We start from the raw sequence: 18,795 nt of genomic DNA, 5'->3' as shown, positions 1-18,795 counted from the left end.
CCTATTTAAAATATTAAGTTGAAAAAACTTTACGGTTAATATCACAATATATAAGGATAACAAATAATCAACGTCATCAGACGTGGTACTATTGCAGTTGCACACGCGTATATCCTCTGTATTACCTACGTCAACTGGCGTCGAAGTGCGTGTTTGTTTCAACAGAGGAGAGAATGAATGGGAGGACTCGACGGATGGACGCCCCTCAACACCACGTTGTAAATAAAGACATGCTTTTGTTCGTTGCGGTATTAGGAACGCATGAGGGCGAAGCGGGTCGACCGCATTTCCCGCATTGTCGCTCCTGATAAACGATCGCAAACACCACAACAAGATTGTACAGTACACGCTTTACCACCACGTTACAAAATAATGCTCTTTTTCCTCCTTCTATTTTTAATCCTGTTTTAAGTTCATAATTAACATATTTTTCCCTTCACCTTCAGTGAAAAATTATTTAGCCTTTCCAATGGAAAAAAATCACGAGACAATTAAAATGTACAGATAATTCGAAAATTTTGCCATGGCACCGACCCTACACGTTTATTTGAAAAACGAAAAAAAAATAACCTTATGTATGGGCCTTTCAACATACCAACAATAATTATTTTTGAGTTCAAAAACCTCCGCATCATTAAATTTTAAATTTGGAGAAATTAGGCACTCAGTCACTTTTGTGAGGATTTTTAGCCGCATTGGCTGCGTTTCATAGAATTTATAAATTCTGGTTAATTACTAGAGTAACTATGGGGAATCCTCAAGCTTCAAGCCAACAACAGTTTTACCTGAACGATTGTAGTGTCCACAGCTACGTCTCATGTACCTTTCTCAACGGCATCCTTGCGTCCGCCAGGATGAACGAATTCATGCAGGTGTGTTCTTGCTCTGTGCTCTCTTTCTCATGCTAATATCAAAACAACAAAATTGCTTTTCGTCTACAAATAGGTGTGCCCTTCATCTTAAAGGACCTTCTTGATTTCGTCATTGAGGACGAGCACAAGAGCGCCGCCTGTGCCTCTGAGAACGTTGGAGAAAGCACCCTTGAAGAAGGCGCCGGTGCCCTCCTTCTTGGCGATCGTCGACCAGCAGTGCATCGTGCTCTTGTACATGATGTCGCTCTTGGCGCGGCCAGACTGCATCATCATGCGACGACGCACTGTGTCAAATGGATAAGAAGCAAAACCCGCAACCGTTGTCACAACCTGTAATCGCAAAAAAGACGAGAGTAAGTTAATTGATCGCGATACGTACAGGGCGGGCGACAAAATTGAAAATTATTTAAATTGGTGGATGCAATAAACAGTTTGTTTAACAATTTCATAAATTTACAGCGCTTGACCACATTTTCTTCCCAAATTTCGATTCCTCGCTCGTCGAGATGATCTGTCCAACAGCGCATGAAACCTTTAAGTGCAAATTTTCCAAAAATGAACTTTTGATTATCAATGAATGGCTCGACTTTCCTCGTGTTCTCTTCCTAAAAGTTATAAAAAATTTCAAGTTAATTTGGCTATTCTCTTCGTAGCCAAAGAGGAAAGAGACCAACATGGCGCTGTCTTTTGAGTATGGCGATTATACTATAAACCTGAGCAATAGCCCACGAGACGAGGAAGGGAGTGTTCTTGGGGTCTGGGAGCATGCCCTTGGCTGTGTCGAAGAAACCGAAGTAGGCCGCCCGGTTGATGATGATGCCTTGCAGCGACACGCCAAAGCCTTTGTAGAGACCACCCATGCCATCGGACTTGAAGACCTTGGCCAGGCAGTCGCCCAAGCCGTTGAACTCGCGGGCGCCACCCTTGCCGATGTCAGCGGCCAACCTGTGAAAAATTTTAAAAGTAAATACATGATTGCAGATTGCGTTGAACTGACGAAGGCTTACCGGGTACGTGCGAAGTCAAGAGGGTAGACGAAGCAAAGGGAGGTGGCTCCAGCAGCACCACCCGATGCCAAGTTACCGGCGAAGTAGCGCCAGAATTGCGTCTTCGTATCCACGCCGCCAAGAAAGATCTGTATATAAAAAGTGATAAGATTAAAAGATAACAATTGGAGTTTAACCATAGGTACGGTATCTTAAAATAATTAACGAGCATTATTAAAAGCTATATATGGATTTGAAGACATATATTATTTATCATTAACAATTTCAATATTAATGGTTCTTCTATGAAGAAGTGTATTATATATAGCAAGAAAAAATTTGAAAACTAAAACTATAGGTCAGAGGGCGCCGGCCAGTTTGACGCGATTGATTTGTATTCCAGAGGCGCACACACGCACCTGCTTGTACTTGTCCTTGAAGGCAAAGTTGAGCGCCTGGGTTGGGAAGCAACGGATCACGTTGGCCATGTTTCCGCGCCAGAAGCTGATAAAACCCTGCTCCTTACGGATGCGAACGAAGCAGTCGATGACGCCCTTATACTGCTTGTCCGCCGCGATCTGCTTGGACGCATGCTGCACTTGCAAGAGCAGCTTGACTCGCTCCATCGGCGCCACGGCCGTCTCCGAGATGGCAGCGGACACACCACCGGCGATGAATACCTTGGCGAACGAGACTGGGTCGGCGAGAGACATGTTTTCTCTGGGATTTTCGAAATTGACAAAAGACCTGTGCCCTGACTATACGTATAGGGAAGGCGGATCACGTGGCAGCTTGGCCTTAAAAGAAAATGTTCATGTCAAATAATAATCAGTTTCACTGATGGAGCCATTTTAGTGAATAATTAAGTGTGTTTGCATGTCTTTGAGCATGGCTGAAGACAAAAAGGTGACATGAGAGCAGTTACTCGTTAGAGGCACTTAATGCTATATATATACTTTTTGTGGCCTTGAGCCGCGGCGGCTTCAGAACTCGGCAGTGCGCTGCGATTGCAAAAAAGTCACATATGACAATAAATTGACAACATTTCTGCAATTTTAGTTCGCATTTTGGCGCGAAGCAAGGAAGGATGACGTTTTTTAAAGTATAATTGGATTATACATTATTTATTACCCTGTAAATACAGCGCAATATTATAGCAACAGTGAAATTTTCACTAAAAGTGAATAAAGTTTATACACACTTTTTACTTCTCGTGACCTCTATATATTTTCAAGCTGTTTAAGGCGAAAATTGATCGTAAAAATGATCAAAATTCGCACATATTAGAACGCGGGATCATCCAAAAAATTATAAATCCTAATTAAGACTATGATTATTATGACAATTAAAAGATTTAAAATCAGCAGGATTAAAAGTAAAATGATTATAAAATTTTATCTTTTGATATTTGTATTATATTTGGTGAAAATTGCGAAGGCAATAGATATTTCTCCAAAAAATTAGAAGTCTCCAACAGGCCTCTTCTCCAGATACTTGCTGATGGAAGGCACGGCTTCTACCTTTGCCTTCAAGGCTTTGATTTTGGGTGCGTCAGCGAAAATATCTTCCTCGGCCATGCGGTTCAAGTAGTCTGTGATTGATGCCAAGAAAATGTCAGCCCAGGACATCTGAAAAAAGTATAACAGGTATATTATTCATTGCGCAGATAGATTTTTGAGTATAATACCTGTCCATCTTTCAAGAAGTGTCCTCCATTCTTATTTAGGTAATTTTCAATCTTTCCAACAAGAAACTTCGCATTCTTAAGCGCCTCTTCCTTCTTTTGTTTTTTGGCCTCCGCGTGTTTTTCGTAAGCATATTTTGCAAGAGCTGCAAATTAAAGATAATTCTGACTGAAGTCCATATTTTGGAACTTTCTGGTAACAATTTTACCTGCACGAATGTCATTGATGGTGTCCACAGCGACGTCACAGGTACCTTTCTCAACGGCATCCTTGCCCGCCAGGTTGAACGAATTTGCAAGATAACGGGAGATGGCCACGGACTGGTACATGGTCTGGCCTTGGTACTCCAAAATGGGCAGCTGGCCAAGAGGCAACTCTGTCAATTCATATCTGTGAATTCCGCACACAATGTAGCTCTGAAATTGCACTCACTGTCTTTCATAGCTGCAAAGGCCTCAGAGGTGACCCTGTTATCCTCGAACTCAACACCGCCATATGAAAGAAGGTACCTGATGCCCTCACCAAGACCGGTGCCGTTGAAATAAGTGAGCTTTGCAGTGGGCATTTTTCAAATGATAAATTTGACCGCTTCCTAAGGGGATATTCACTCCAGCGAAAAGAGAAAATTTGGACAAAAGTATTTCTTTTTATAGTTTCGTCCGCTATGACGTGATAAGCAAGAGAAGCTGATAACGAGAAGAGAACCAATCCTCAGCTGCGTCTCTCAAGATTCAGCACAATTGGGTAGGGCATTATGACTGTTTAAATATTTGAGATGTTATCAGAGCACCAGAGTGGGCTGTATGCGCCGACTCTTCTCGAAAATAAGTTATCCAGCGATCATTTCATCTGACAATTATAGTTAAAGTAGCGGGAGATAAGAACAGAAATAGAGTGAAGAAAAGACATCCAAGAAATAAAAAAATTGACTCCCTATAATAGTCTTATCTACAAAAAATCCAAAATTTTATACGTGAAGGAACATGATTTTTTTTAATTGAAGCATATTTTAGAAGGATTCAGAAATTGAAGAAAATTGAATCAGATTTGAAATGTAGATTTAATTTTTATGCTGTAATAGATGATAAAATTTTAAGAAGCATGATCCATACAACAGGAATACTTCCCTTACTTTTTCACGAAATTTTAAATTGAGCACTAGTCTCATAATTAATTGATGTGAAACATGACGATGCAATGCCGTGCCTCCTTCACAAAAAAATGATAAGATAATATATGAAATCAACTCAAGTAGATGATTGGTTGAATTGAATGACAAAATATAAGCCGAGATTTTGCACAAAGTCGAAAGTACACGTTAAAGTTGATTTTCAAACTCAAGTTTAAAAGTTTATGCCAGGAATTTAACGGTGAAATTTTAAGGTGAAAGAACAGAACTGGATTCGTTTAAGGCCTTGTCTTGTTTATTTTCCAGTTGAAACGGTTTCAAGACAGCAACGTGCATCTTGTTAGCACAAATAACAACAAACATTTAAGTTAACTATTTTGGAAAAATGGAATTACCTTTCTTTCTGAAATCAGAAAACACAGTATAATTGGAATGCACAATGTATCGAACATTGTTTGGCAATAACAGCAAAATTAAAGGAGGAATATATTATTTTGTCTTTGGAATGTTCATGTCAACAAAGTGAGGTGTCTGTCTTCAGGTGTGCTCTTGCTCTGCGCTCTCTTTCTCATGCTAAAATCAACAACAATTGCTTTTCGTCTACAAAGGTGTGCCCTTCTTAAAGGACCTTCTTGATTTCGTCGTAGAGGACGAGCACAAGAGCGCCGCCAGTGCCTCTGAGAACGTTGGAGAAAGCACCCTTGAAGAAGGCGCCGGTGCCCTCCTTCTTGGCGATCGTCGACCAGCAGTGCATCGTGCTCTTGTACATGATCTCGCTCTTGGCGCGGCCAGATTGCATCATCATACGACGACGCACTGTGTCAAATGGATAAGAAGCGATGCCCGCAACCGTTGTCACCACCTGAAATCACAATTAAAAATTAGGTTAGTTGCTGACGATGACTGGCATTTCTCCGTGTTAAGTTTTGCAAACCCCTCAGTGAAAATGGTTGAAATAAATTGGGGTAATCCATTCAAAATGTGGCAACTAGAGAAGAGTGAAACAAAGGAGCGAAAGATTCAGGCCAAACAATAGATTTGGTATGGCTTCATGTCACGGCCCGCAAAGTAATGGTAATGGTATACTAGCTGTGCATTGTGCAACACTTTTTTCTGCACGCTGTTCTTAGAGTACTGATATCTCAGCACATTCTTCCATTGAAATGCGAGAAAAATAGAGGGCATTGAATAGATTTTAAGGAGCAATTGCATTTTAAGCAAAACGCTATTATCCATAATGTTTAAGCACTGTTAAAAAATAATAGATCTTAATTGAAAGCGAATTCGATGCACAGAACGCAGCAGTCAGTTTTTATATTAGCAACAAATTCGATCATGATCTTAAGATGAAATATTGCAACATTCAGATTTCAGATTTTATTAGAAATCTGAAATTTATTTATGGATTTTATTAAATCGCCAGAAATAGTTGTGTTTGCCGTGATCTCCAGTCCCTGTTCAACCTAATTAAGGTATGACTGCAATTTCCCAAGCTAAGCAGAAGAGAGAGCCAGCCGCGCTGCGCAAGCCGGGAAATTTTGGGTCACGTGGGAAGCCGAAAGCCACCCTGTATCTGGTGGCTTTAAAAAGCGTATCTTTAAAAAGTGCAGGGTGCAGGAGAAAAAATGTTTTGCGGCCCTTCGGGCTGTTCAGCACTATTAAACTTCACGTTTAAAATATTGTCAGCCATCAGCCGCCGGGCAAAAGATTCGGCTAAGTAACCCAGTCCCGCCAGCCGCCGCCTTAAATTTCGAGGCTGCGACCTCTACTAAGCAGTCTGCTCCACTGTTGCAAAAATTTATTAAATGCGAAAATTTCAAATATTTAACTGATAATTAAAGAACGGAAATGTTCAAGTTAATTGCCAAAGAGGTAAGGGACCAGCACAACGCTGTCTTGAGTGAATTACTCACCTGAGCAATAGCCCACGAGACGAGGAAGGGAGTGTTCTTGGGGTCTGGGAGCATGCCCTTGGCTGTGTCGAAGAAACCGAAGTAGGCCGCACGGTAGATGATGATGCCCTGCACCGACACACCGAAGCCTCTGTAGAGACCACCCATGCCATCGGACTTGAAGACCTTGGCCAGGCAGTCGCCCAAGCCGTTGAACTCACGGGCGCCACCCTTGCCAATGTCAGCGGCCAATCTGTGAAAAATTGTAAAAGTAAATACATGATTGCAGATTGTGATGACCTGATGAAGGCTTACCGGGTACGTGCGAAGTCAAGAGGGTAGACAAAGCAGAGGGAGGTGGCTCCAGCAGCACCACCCGATGCCAAGTTACCGGCGAAGTAGCGCCAGAATTGCGTCTTCTTGTCCACGCCGCCAAGGAAGACCTGAAAATCAAGTGATAAGATTAAGATAACAACTGGAGTTTAACCAGACGTGGTATTTACTACAAAATGATTAAGGGGCATAAAGCTTAATATTTGAAGCCATCATTATGCATTAGACTCGGGCTCCTCTATGAAAAATGAAGTATGATACATAAAAAAAATTGAAGACTAAAACTAGGTCAGAGAGCGCCGGCCAGTCTGACGCGATTGATTTGTATTCCAGAGGCGCACACGCACCTGCTTGTACTTGTCCTTGAAGGCAAAGTTGAGCGCCTGGGTTGGGAAGTAGCGGATCACGTTGGCCATGTTTCCGCGCCAGAAGCTGATAAAACCCTGCTCCTTAGGGATGCGGACGAAGCAGTCGATGATGCCCTTATACTGCTTGTCCACCGCGATCTGCTTGGACGCATGCTGCACTTGCAAGAGCAGTTTGACTCGCTCGATCGGCGCCACGGCCGTCTTCGAGATGGCAGCGGACACACCACCGGCGATGAAGTCCTTGGCGAACGAGACTGGGTCGGCGAGAGACATGTTTTCTCAGAGTTTTTCGAAATTAACAAGGCCTGTCTACGTAGCACGCACCCGGGTCGCCTGGCGAAAGAGCTAGAGAATCAGAAGGAAAGAACAGAACTCCAGTACCGGCAACGCGCCTGCTCAGTTGATGTTGTTTTTCTTTCCGCTAGGCGCCAGCAGCGCTGCCATCGCTATGCTGTCTGCTGATATCGATTTTATGATTTTAATGTTTACTCTAGAAGCTGCACGAATTAATTTATCATGCTCAAAGGTTTAAGACGAAATTTTCAAATGATTTGATTTTACACTGGTTTTTAAAATATATTTAATAAAAAAATCTCATAATTTTTACACCGAAACCAAAAAGCGGCTTTCTTTATGGTGAAATACATATTAATAATTTTTTCCGGTGTGCGCCAGATGGCATTGCAACACTCCTGCGAATCCGGTTACGTTAGTTAAGCTTTTTCCCCTCTCCGGCAGAAGACAACACCACGCCCCCGTATCTGCTCCCTGGCCCATCTGATTGCTGTTGCTGGTTACTGTCAATGGGTAGTCTGCTCCACTGCTGGATGTAGCCGCAGCCGCTATAAGGGAAACGAAATTACAATACATTGATGCAGTGTTGAAAAGACAATTGGACTCGGATTCGATGAGCGCATTGGACTAGCCCTTGAGGCTTCCGGTGCTCCTGTTTTAGTATTGGGTATGTAAATGTGGCCTTCTTGTCATCAACGCCCTTCTAATTACAATTATTTTCCTCCTACCAGCGATGCTGCTGTGAACAGTGAAGACTTCAAGCTGGCCTGTGTTTATATTAACTGGGCCCCATTCTAGTCAGCGGCATGGTGCAGCTTTTAGATGGTACGTGTCTATTTAGTAATACATAGCAGAAAATGTTATGTATCACATACATACCCATGCATTACCCGCTGCATGCTAATTACGTTTTGCTTCTCCCTTAATTTGCGTTGTCAAACATGTTATATACAAACGCAATAATGTCTATATGCAAATTCCAATTTTTTCCCTTTCACTGGCACAATTATAGTTTACATATGTATCATAGCAAAACCACAATACCAACCAAATCAATATTGCTTGTTAGAAATAACTCAATTAAAATATTACGTTTTAATATATTTTAAATTACAAGATTGAAACTCAATAGCCCCAATTTGGGTTGAATTGCCGGCCAAGTGACTTCCTATGGTTGCATGAAGCGAGCTGGAACTCATATTATCTCATACAAGTTAGTTGATAAGAGCGGGAGAGAAAAGCTAACTAAAAAGGTTCAAATGATAAAGCGAAACACAACTCCATGTGTGCGTGTAAGACAAATAGCAAGAAGTATAAGGTGTGAATCTCGCGTGTGTATGTGAATTATCAATTTGCGCTTTGGCTTTTGGCTTCGCTATTCTCCCTTACACGCGCCACACATGGTTTTTTCTTAAGCATCCGCAAAAAAATGCCTGTCGAAATGTTAGGGTGTTTATTTTTGCCGCTATTGTTCCATTTTACGGAACTTCAAACAATATTTTGTGCTTGTCGCTCAGTTTGCAGATTTGAACGTAATTTTGCAATTTTATTTTACTGCCAATAGTTTATTAGTCTTTATGAATGAGTGCTAGGAGTACCATCTGCTATCTAAACGACTAAAAAAATTGTTTCCACTTTAAAATTATTAATCCACCGGTAAAAATCATTTTCAAACTTGCATGACGCGAAAATATTAAAGTTGCTCTACTAAACTAAGTCATTCAGGGAGTTTGTCTAGCAAGCAGACCAAAGATAGGGCACTTGGCTGATTCTTATCGATGTTGTCACATACACACTTATTGTTTGAACACGCTTACACATATTATGTGTTCTCATAGGGTCACACTTTGAGCCTGAGTTCAAGGGATTTGAGTGTCAAATTAAGCTGGAAATGAAATGTGGGTTTAGTCATCACACACTTCGAATTCCTCAGCCTGAAACAATTAAAGTGCGAGTCATTTTACCTAAAGATCAAGAAGGACTCTGCCAAGTACATTAAATAACTATTTTTAACAATTATTTCGTGCTGGCTTTATTGTTCTGATAGTGAACGCAGCAAGTGCGAAGTAAAATTACGAAATTTATTATTTGCTTGTGCTTGCTATCTAATTCATCAGATAACTAAGGGAGAAAGGTCAGCAAGTGCTAAAGTTTCCTCAAAAATTGCCGCCTATTGCCTTAGTTAAGTTTGCTTACTAGCATTTTCTTTTGCAAATGAACATATCCCGGATTTTACATGTTTATAAAACAAACTGATTAAGAGCGAAACAACCGAATTCTTTTTTGTATTTGCGGTTTTACATTACAACATAGCAATCTCACGGAGTGTTTGTTAACTTTGAATGTTACTCCAGTATTATTTATTTATTGCAGAGTTGTTAAAACCATGCCTCCCTGATCCCTGATGGCTTGCCTGATCGTACACATAGCATTTCGATATCGTCAACTCATAGAAGTTAAAAAATAAACTGGAAAACGAAACAATGTAACAATGTAACAAAAAATCTAAAAGCACAAGTTATTGCAGTGAAATAACATTATCTGGGCATATTTCGGCTTTGCCCTCATGGAAAGAGTCTTAACACGTTTTCAAGGTATGTTGGCTTTGTCTCACTCTTTCCCATTTTGACAAAAACCTAAATAGGACTGTATCGACTTGATGTGAGAATAAACAACCATTTAACAAATATTTTAAGCTGCACACAAGTGGGAAGATTATTTGGAAGCATGTGAGCGCGTAGACTGTTGGTTCTCTCGCTATCTTGACCACTTTCGAAAGCACTATTACTCAGGAAAACAATATGATTCTATCGAGTAGTAGTTCAGATATCTTTGCTTACTTTGCCAATGTTACTATATTATAGAAAAAAAGGATAAATATGTAATTTTCTAGGCAAGGGCAAATTTCTAACAGATTACTTGATACAAGTACATATTTCCTGAACTGTTTTAACTGCTTGAGAATTTCAAAATTTGTCGAGCATGTTTTCCTTTGCGTTAGCAGATTTATCACAGTATAAACATGTCAAAAGGTTGCTGACGTGGAGGAAATTGCCCACACTTGATCGCTCTAATTACATTATAATTTTGTTGTTCGTCATGATCACGTCCGCTGTGATAAAAAAAGTTCAAGACAGCTTTTGTGTCTGTATACAACGTTGGGCCAAATATGTAGTAGATAAAAAATGAGATAGTGTCTTAGAAATGCTTTTGTCTTACAACACGTGCTTTTTTCACTTCTAGCTTTTGCATTTTGCAGTCAAAAACAGTTTCAATATTTATAAAAAAAGCTGTCAGAATCATTAACTCTTCTAAATGTAGCCTATTTAAAGTCCTTTCGATAAACTTTGAAATTCTATATAGTATGTAATTTTTTTAATAGCTATCTCTATCAAGTTGAAGCTTGGTGATATGAATGAACAGAAATTAATTGGTTGTGGTTTTTTTACATCGCGTGTGTATCAGTTGAACAACTGCTTTTCATGCTCATTAAAGCATTAATATTTACAATAATTCCAGAGAGATAATAGTTTACCAATAGCATCACACACGCAACGGGGTAGAAGTTTAAATATTTTGATATGTTCACCAAAAATTAGGCATGACACGTTGAAGCTATCATAACAAGACAAGTGTTTCAGCCTGCTTGAAACTATGCAATCTATTAAAAGTGCCAGAGCTGCAAAAGTTGACAGCAATAAGCGGCGTTGGGTTTTGATTGTGAGCAGTGAGCACGCACTTCAATTTATCTATCTGTGTGCCATAGCGCCTGCGATAACATACTGGCTTCCGTCTTCTCACCAGCTTATCCCTCCTGCCCCTCTGAATGAATATACAATAATTATAATACATAACGCACAGACCTTGCATTCACTCTAACGAAAGCAGCTGCTGCTGTTTCAATTCCGAGTCACATGCCGAGCCACGAAAAATGCTGCCGTTGACTTCTGCAAACGGTTCAAAGTTCGATCGCTTTCCGGCAGGTTTTCGTCGCGGCACCGGCGGCCAGAAGTTCTTCTTCGCCCTCTCGCTCGGAGTGGCGTTCGGCTTCATGTCCGCCTACCTGATGCTGTCGGTGACGCAGGGTGACCTGTTCCTCAACAGTGCCCACCTGACAGACGATGGCCTCGGCCGGCATGACCCCCACGACCACAGAGACGCCGATAACATGCAAGACGGGCCCAGCATGGATGTTGGCTCGCACGCCGTCGACGAGGAGTTCCACGAAGGTAACGTGTATCTTGTCTCTTATTTCCACAGCACATTCCGTTAAATAAAAAAAGGATAATTTAAACGATACTCGCGAAGCTCTTGAGTTGATTAACTGGGGGAGAGGCTCTGAATATTCTGGCAAATTAGTTTCTTCAACAAAGGCATCTCTCTATCTCAGTGTAATTGAGAGAGTGTGGTAGCGACCAACCAGTCTGAGAATAGCACTCAAGAGTTCCTAACTTTCATCTGGAACAAATTATTTGGTTGCGATAGCAAATGAAAGCTTTTATTTTTAAAGCATCCGCAGACTTAATGGTATTTTTTCACGACATGTTTAAATTTACGTCTTAAATCATATCACATCATTTCAAGCCTTTGAACTAACGCAAATGTGATGTTTAGGTGAGGACGAGGAAGCCAAAAAACTAGCCAAAGAGGTGAGGGTGCTGTGTTGGGTGATGACTAACCCTGCCAACCACAAAAAGAAAGCCAAACACGTAAAAGCAACGTGGGGCAAACGTTGTAACATTTTGCTCTTCATGAGCTCGCAAAATGGTAAAGTCTAATCCGTCGCTCACATGCCATAGCTCATTCTGAAAATTGAAAATTCCAGACACTTCTTTGCCAGCCGTCGCGCTGCCCGTGTCCGAGGGGCGCAACAACTTGTGGGCCAAAACCAAAGAAGCATTTAAGTACGTGCACCAGCACTACTTCGATCAGGCTGACTGGTTCATGAAAGCAGACGATGACACGTAAGTACTTTCAGTGCACTATCAGTGTTGTGGTTGTGGAGAACAAACTTGCATTGATTGTAGCCCTGCAAGTATGATAACGTTTACCACGCTCAAGCTAACCAATTTTAATAATTTTATGTTGCTAACTTTTAACAGCCTTTGGAGGGATGGCATTGATTCTATCAGCAAGTTAATATTATTTAGTGCATTCAAATTACAACAATTTTACCAAACTTCCCAATGGTTTTCAGCTTGATTTCACTGGAAAGGGCTTTGTGTTGACCCCGCCTCTGTAAGGCATAATGCTGTTATTAGTCTATTTTAATTTATCTAATTTCTATCACTTTCAACCTGCTTGATTAATAAATCCTTTTCGTTTTAAAGGTATGTGGTCGTAGAAAACTTGCGATACATGTTATCGCCGTATAACCCATCTGAAGCTTTATATTTTGGCTGCCGTTTCAAGCCATATGTGAAGCAGGGTTACATGAGTGGAGGTGCAGGTAATTAGATCATAAATCTAACCTTAGGCGCAATTTCAATATTTTTCCTTGAAGGGTACGTTTTAAGCAGGGAAGCGCTCAAAAGATTTGTGGTTGATGGCATCCCAAACCCGAAAAAGTGTCGCCAGGATCACGATGGTTCTGAAGACGTGGAAATGGGTAAGATTATTGTTTGATGATCGCTTAGGTGAGCTGAAAGTTCATTTTAGGAAAGTGTCTAGAGCGGGTGGATGTCAAAGCGATGGACACGCGGGATTCGCTTGGCCGGGGCCGCTTCTTCCCATTTGTTCCTGAGCACCACCTCATTCCTGGCCATACAAACAAAGACTTTTGGTACTGGAAGTACATTTATTACCCTAGTGAGGAAGTAAGTAATCTAATCAATTTATAAAATGCAAAATTAGGCCTGAAATTTCCTCTCTCTTTTCTCTGACCGCCTTTGATCACCGCAATGAGGAAAATTCCCATCATATTAATCAACCCACTTTTTCCTTGTAGGGCATGGGTTGCTGCTCAGATTCTGCCGTATCATTCCACTACGTGAGCCCAAACCTGATGTATGTGCTCGAGTACTTAATCTACCACCTGCGGCCGTATGGCATCACAGGCCACATCCACCCTGACAGAAAAACAAGCACAGTGGGAACAAACTCATAGGCGCAGTGGCCCGATTTGTGTCATACGCGATCCGCGCTTCTAGTCCATGAAAATTCTAAGACTTGAACAGTGATGAGAAATCAGCAGTGTGCATTCTATTGATTTTTTTGAGGACTGCTAAAAAGTACTTTGAAATCAGGAAAATGTTGTGTTATGAAATTGTTAAGACTTTGTTCTTTAGTCAAGGGTCAATGAAGTCAGTTGATTTATTTATTTTTTATTTTACGTCTAAAAATAAACGTGAATGACAAGCATTTCTAAAAGTCTTTCTATTTAAGCTAAATATCACATTTTTACTGTTTATACACATTAATTTTCATGCTGAGATGCAAACTGAATGCTGCTTGGCACTGGAAAACTGGGAGCTGGGAAAACTTGCGGAGGAGCAGGCGCCAGGAGGTTGTTGAAGCTTGCCGGTGGTGGGGGAAGGACATAGTCGGACACTTGACCCTTGCTGGGGATGAACGGAGCCAGAGGTGGGGCGATCACAGGCTGCTAAAAAATTAATATTATTTTTGTTAAGGGATTTTGGATTGCTTCAAGGCGAGACGTACCTTGTTGATTTCAGGGAAAATCGTGCACAGGTTGAAGTTGGTCAGCGACGAGCCTGCGCTGGGGGTTACGTTGACTTGCTGGTTTGTCCGGCTTTGTTGGTTGTACTGCTGACTAGATCTGCGGTTGCAGTCCATGTGATAGAAGTTGTCGTTGCGCCGTTTGTTGTTGGACGTGCTTTTCTGAGGCGTTGAGGTGAACGGATTGAAGTCTTGCCCGAAGGATGGCACAATCGAGTTAGTAGAACTCGAAGAAGTGACTGAAAAATCGATTAGAGCATTACGTTTGTGGGGGCTGAATGCAAATATCTCACCTATGCTGGCAAAAGAGGTGTTTGGTTGGTACATCGAGCTGCAGTCGTACTGGGGTTGGTGGTAGTCAAACTGCTGCTCACTGGGGAAAAATGAATTCTGCTCCGTAGGCATCAAGTTTCTCGGGAATCGTTGGTTGTATCTCTCAGATTTATCATTTTGGTCGTGCTGCGATGTGCCAATCAGAGATTCGGCTGAGTAGCTGCTAGGCACAGGTTTGCATGACGGCTTTGGCGCTGGCCAGTTGGTGATGCTGTGGTAGTCAGGACAAACTTGCAACTGTTGTTGCTGCTGCTGCTGGACGGTGGCGGGCTGCTTGGCAGCATTTCTTTCTGTCCTTCGGTTCAAGTTATTCTAGAAAGAAACAAAAATCAGTGTGGAATATAATTAATCTCTGAAATTGTATGTTAAATTACCACATTTAATTCAAACTTCTAATCTAGAATTGGTGGCGTTTATAGATTTTTCAAATTTTGACAAAAATCGATCATTTTATCAATTCTATATTGTGTTAAAATTTCAATTTAACCCAGAAAGGGATTTATGGAATATATACTAGACTGGTAACATAATTTTTAAGATTTTTTTACTCTGCATTTTTTGAATTATTTCTCAATGCTGGCTGTACAATCTCATTCCATCTAGTGCTTTTATTTTGCAATTTAACATCTTAAAAATTGATGACGGGATAATCCAACTAAACGAACAAAAACTAAAAACCTTGTTGTTGTTGATCAGCCGCCTCTTGGCTTTTTCCTTAGGGACGTCGACAAGCTGGCTGACCGACAGAAAGTTTTGTACGCTGGTGTATTTGCAGGTATTATCCTTCTTTCGAGGCGTGATTGGTGTTGGACCTAGAGCCAAGTCGCCAACAAGCGTCGGCAGCTGCGCCTGTCTGCTCCAGTCAAAGTCCAAAATGCCGACGGCAGCGTCATCAGTTCGTACGTCACTTGTCATCCAGTTGACTGGAGGCCGCTGGACTTCCTTTTGTTGCTGCTGCTGCTGCACCTGCTGACCTTGCTGCTGCTGTTGTTGTTGCTGCTGCTGCTGCTGTTGGGGAGGGGGCGGGATCGACTGGTGCTGTGTCTGCCTGCTGTCGCAGGTGTAGTTCTGATGTAAGCTCCGGCTGTAATTTTATAAATTAAATACTTACATTTTTAGTAACTTTAAAAGCAATTTTGTTGAGTGAATAATTTTTTACCGCTGAAGCAACGGCTCACCTTTGTTGCTGCTGCGGCTCAATATTGTTCCACGGCATGAAATTGGTCGTCGTCGGCACAGGTGGCAAATTGAGAGGAGCAGCCGTGGGAGTTTGATCTGCAGTTTGGTAGTAAAAAGGGTAGTTTTGACTTTTGTAGTTTGGCTGATCGCCGGTACGGATAGTCTCTCTCTGGACCGGCTTCTGGGGCGCGGCGATGGTTCTCTTCTGCTGTTGGTAGTAGCCAAAGTTTGGTTGCGGTGGAGGCTGCAGCTGCAGCTGCTGCTGCTGCTGCTGCTGCGGTTGCTGTGGCTTGGTCTGCTGGTGCTGGAAGGGGTTCTGTTTGTTCTGCCTTTTCGGAGCGGATGACATAATCGAGGTGATTTCCGCGTCGTAGTCAGGCTCCATTTGGTACAGCTCGTCGGAGAAACTCTTGTTGACACGTTTGCTCTGCTTTTCGATCTGCGGCATCAGGGAGTTGAGCTCCATCTGCTGGCCTCCTTCCTCCAGGGTGCCGAGTTGCAGCAGGTTGCTGGTGCCACTCTCCACCCTCTCGCTGTTCTCGTTTCTTCCGGCAGACACCAGAGGGAAGGTGTGCAGAAAAGCAGCCGTAGGCGAAATGGACTCTGGGTGGCCGGAGGGAACGTGAAGGGAGGCGAACAGGTCGTTTGAGTACGCGCTGTTATTGAGATTTTCCGAACGCTGCACCCCTTCTGACATTTCGTCTCCGCGGAAGGGGTTGTACATGGTGGCAGGGTCCTTCGGGGGATGCTCCACCACTGTGGCCATAGGGGGTTGGGGCCCAATGAAGCTCGTTTCTCCCGAGTTGTACTCGGGAGGTCTGGCTGGGTCGAAGAAAAATGGTCTCTGCTCCTGAGGAGGCTGCTGCTGGGGGGTGAACTGCGCCGACACCTTTTGCGCCTGCTGCTGGTGCGGTTTCTCGTGGGAAAACGTCGGGTTGGAGGGTTTCGGGGGGAAGCTCTGACCCTGACTGAAGGGCAGGTTCTTGCTCTGCGGCTGGTGGGTGAAAATGTCGCTGGCGGAGCTGAAGGGAGTCTTCTGGTGCGAGCTGGTGGTGGTGGTGGTGAACGTCTGGTTGCAGTGTGCGCCGGAAATGTCGCCGAACGTGGAGAAGGTGGGCAGGTGGGTCTTCAGGTGGGAGAAGGTGTCGGCCTGGGATACAGGATTTGACGGTGGCGGCGCTTCGTGCGTGAAGGGGGTGCTCTTGCTCTGCTCCTTGGCCTGACTCGACGCCAAGTGGGGAGCGTGGAAATGCGTCGGGGGCTGGTTCAGGTGGCTGAACGTGGTCTGCGTTTCAGGGTAGCTCCTGCTGCTGGTCACAGGGTAACTGTCTCCGGCGAAAGTCTGCTTTGCTTGCGCTGTTGTAAAAGTGGGCAGGGAAAAATCGGGGACAGACACTCCGGCTCCAGCACTTGATTTTGGCACCTCTTGGCACTGATTTGGCTGCGAGTTGGAGCTACTCGTGACTGGGACTTCTTTCTGAGGTTGCGCAGGTTGAATCTGAACAGATTGGGAAGGCGATTTGCTCGGAGCCTTTGGGGTGGCAGGCCTTATGATTGGCACGAAAATGTTTTCCTTGTCTGGCTCAGTGGCTTTGTTGGATTGTTTTGACTCAGCCTGATCACTCTTCGTGTTGCTAACTTCCGGCTGACTAGTAGGTACATGCTGAGCCTCCTTGACAGGTATGTCTTTGACAGGCAATTCCTTAACAAGTTGCTTTTTGCACAGGGCCTCAATGCTGTGCCTGATGGCTTTGCTGTTCTTGTTCACTAAATTTTTTTTCGATTTCTTTACTGCTGGTTTGTTCACGATTTCACTTCTTATGGGGACCTTGTCTACTGGGGGCTTTGACAGAATGAACTGAGTCTTTTGCTGAAGGGGCGGAAGCAAAATCAAAGGCGTTGAGATGGCTGTTGGAGGAGCGGGTGGCGGAACTATCACAACTTTAGGGGTGTTTTCTGGCGGGCAGCTCTTGAAAAGAAGAATTCCAGGTGGCAGCTGGCTCAGACTGGTGACTTTTGGCGCAACTGCCTTGTTCTTTACAGCAATTGCCTTCTTTTTCAAAGCTCTCCTTTTGGCGTTTTGTAGTCTTTTAGCCGCTTCTACAAAAGATCATATTAGCATCAATGGATCCTTTTTACAATTAAATTCTAACTATTTTTTGGCATCTCGAGAAGCTCCTTTAATTTGGCAGGATTCAATTTATTAGAATATTGGAATGGTCTTTTCCCTAGATCTGGAGGTGCTGGGGTAGTGAGCGGAAGAGAGACCCATTTTGGTTTCTCAACACCGACTTCAGTTAAATAGCTGACGAGACGATCCACCCGGCTACTTAGTTCCGCTATTTGTTCCTTGTATTTAGCAGTTTCCTTTCCTATTAAACAATTGATCCATAAAAAAGATTGACTGGATAAATAATATTAAAATTTACCTAACAAATTCTGGTCAAGACCACTGCCCTTTTTAAATTGCTCATTTTCCTGCCTCAGTTCCTCAATGCACTCACAAGCTTTGGTGACAATGTCAATCTTTTTCACTGGGGGAGAAGAATCACTAATGGCCAATGCAAGTTGGTTGAAGGCCTCATTTAGTCTGTTTCTACGGTCCTTTTCCCAATCACGGTACTTCCTTTAGATTTCATGGTTAGGATTCTGAACTGTTCTGTACATATTAATTCTTTTGCTAGGAAAACTTACGGAGCTTCTTCCTTTTTCTTTTTGCCTGACTGCTTCTCAGGAGTCCCGGTAGCAGCACTTGGACTCTTCTTCTTCATTGTTTTTTGTACACCTGTTGAGAAAATGCAAAATTTCATTTTAATAAAATTTTCAAAATTATTAAATTTTAACAAAGAAACCTTCAAACTGCCCAAATCGATAGGTGACATCACTGCTTCTGTAAATTGATGATTGTGAAATTACAATGGAATTTAGGGATTTTATATTAAAAATTCGACCAAAAATTTCTTTGTCAGTCACTTCCAGTCACTTTCAGTCACTTCTTATTAGGCTCTGTTTAGTGTTTGTTTACATAGATAGAGGGGCGTGGTAT

At 42.6% G+C, this 18,795-nt stretch overlaps 5 protein-coding genes across 6 annotated transcripts; 1 reads left to right on the top strand and 4 right to left on the bottom strand.

Moving 5' to 3' along the window:
* Positions 1-941: 941 nt before the first annotated feature.
* LOC135948002 (ADP,ATP carrier protein-like) lies at positions 942-2,594 on the bottom strand. Its single transcript, XM_065497039.1, has 4 exons — positions 2,278-2,594; positions 1,880-2,007; positions 1,586-1,817; positions 942-1,202 (listed from the first exon to the last, which is right to left on the bottom strand). The coding sequence occupies exons 1-4, from the start codon at positions 2,569-2,571 to the stop codon at positions 960-962; spliced, it is 897 nt and encodes a 298-aa protein (XP_065353111.1). The 5' UTR covers positions 2,572-2,594; the 3' UTR covers positions 942-959.
* Positions 2,595-3,250: 656 nt separating this feature from the next.
* On the bottom strand, positions 3,251-4,171 carry LOC135948004 (glutathione S-transferase-like). Its single transcript, XM_065497041.1, has 4 exons — positions 3,976-4,171; positions 3,752-3,919; positions 3,546-3,688; positions 3,251-3,486 (listed from the first exon to the last, which is right to left on the bottom strand). Exons 1-4 carry the CDS (start codon positions 4,106-4,108, stop codon positions 3,319-3,321), a joined length of 612 nt encoding a protein of 203 aa, XP_065353113.1. The 5' UTR covers positions 4,109-4,171; the 3' UTR covers positions 3,251-3,318.
* A 774-nt stretch (positions 4,172-4,945) lies between these two features.
* LOC135948001 (ADP,ATP carrier protein-like) lies at positions 4,946-7,624 on the bottom strand. The gene is made up of 4 exons (XM_065497038.1): positions 7,245-7,624; positions 6,880-7,007; positions 6,586-6,817; positions 4,946-5,534 (listed from the first exon to the last, which is right to left on the bottom strand). The coding sequence occupies exons 1-4, from the start codon at positions 7,536-7,538 to the stop codon at positions 5,292-5,294; spliced, it is 897 nt and encodes a 298-aa protein (XP_065353110.1). The 5' UTR covers positions 7,539-7,624; the 3' UTR covers positions 4,946-5,291.
* A 375-nt stretch (positions 7,625-7,999) lies between these two features.
* On the top strand, positions 8,000-13,919 carry C1GalTA (Glycoprotein-N-acetylgalactosamine 3-beta-galactosyltransferase 1). Its single transcript, XM_065497037.1, has 9 exons — positions 8,000-8,226; positions 8,291-8,384; positions 11,543-11,788; positions 12,174-12,326; positions 12,385-12,523; positions 12,890-13,008; positions 13,063-13,167; positions 13,218-13,375; positions 13,507-13,919. The coding sequence occupies exons 2-9, from the start codon at positions 8,366-8,368 to the stop codon at positions 13,663-13,665; spliced, it is 1,098 nt and encodes a 365-aa protein (XP_065353109.1). The 5' UTR covers positions 8,000-8,226; positions 8,291-8,365; the 3' UTR covers positions 13,666-13,919.
* LOC135947996 (putative uncharacterized protein DDB_G0271606) lies at positions 13,863-18,757 on the bottom strand. 2 transcript variants are annotated; one of them, XM_065497031.1, is made up of 9 exons: positions 18,602-18,757; positions 18,444-18,534; positions 18,179-18,375; positions 17,903-18,121; positions 15,749-17,849; positions 15,249-15,654; positions 14,531-14,882; positions 14,220-14,476; positions 13,863-14,157 (listed from the first exon to the last, which is right to left on the bottom strand). In XM_065497031.1, the coding sequence occupies exons 2-9, from the start codon at positions 18,518-18,520 to the stop codon at positions 13,975-13,977; spliced, it is 3,792 nt and encodes a 1,263-aa protein (XP_065353103.1). In that variant the 5' UTR covers positions 18,521-18,534; positions 18,602-18,757; the 3' UTR covers positions 13,863-13,974. The 2 variants fall into 2 exon arrangements, with proteins under 2 accessions (XP_065353103.1, XP_065353102.1); XM_065497030.1 differs by having other exon boundaries at positions 13,863-14,160; positions 18,602-18,756.
* Positions 18,758-18,795: the final 38 nt, after the last annotated feature.

The sequence above is a fragment of the Cloeon dipterum genome, chromosome 1 (assembly GCF_949628265.1).
Source record: "Cloeon dipterum chromosome 1, ieCloDipt1.1, whole genome shotgun sequence".
Classification (NCBI taxonomy): Eukaryota; Metazoa; Arthropoda; class Insecta; order Ephemeroptera; family Baetidae; genus Cloeon; species Cloeon dipterum.
The sequence above is the reverse complement of the archived record's forward strand: the minus strand, read 5'-3'. Positions and strand labels throughout refer to the sequence as shown.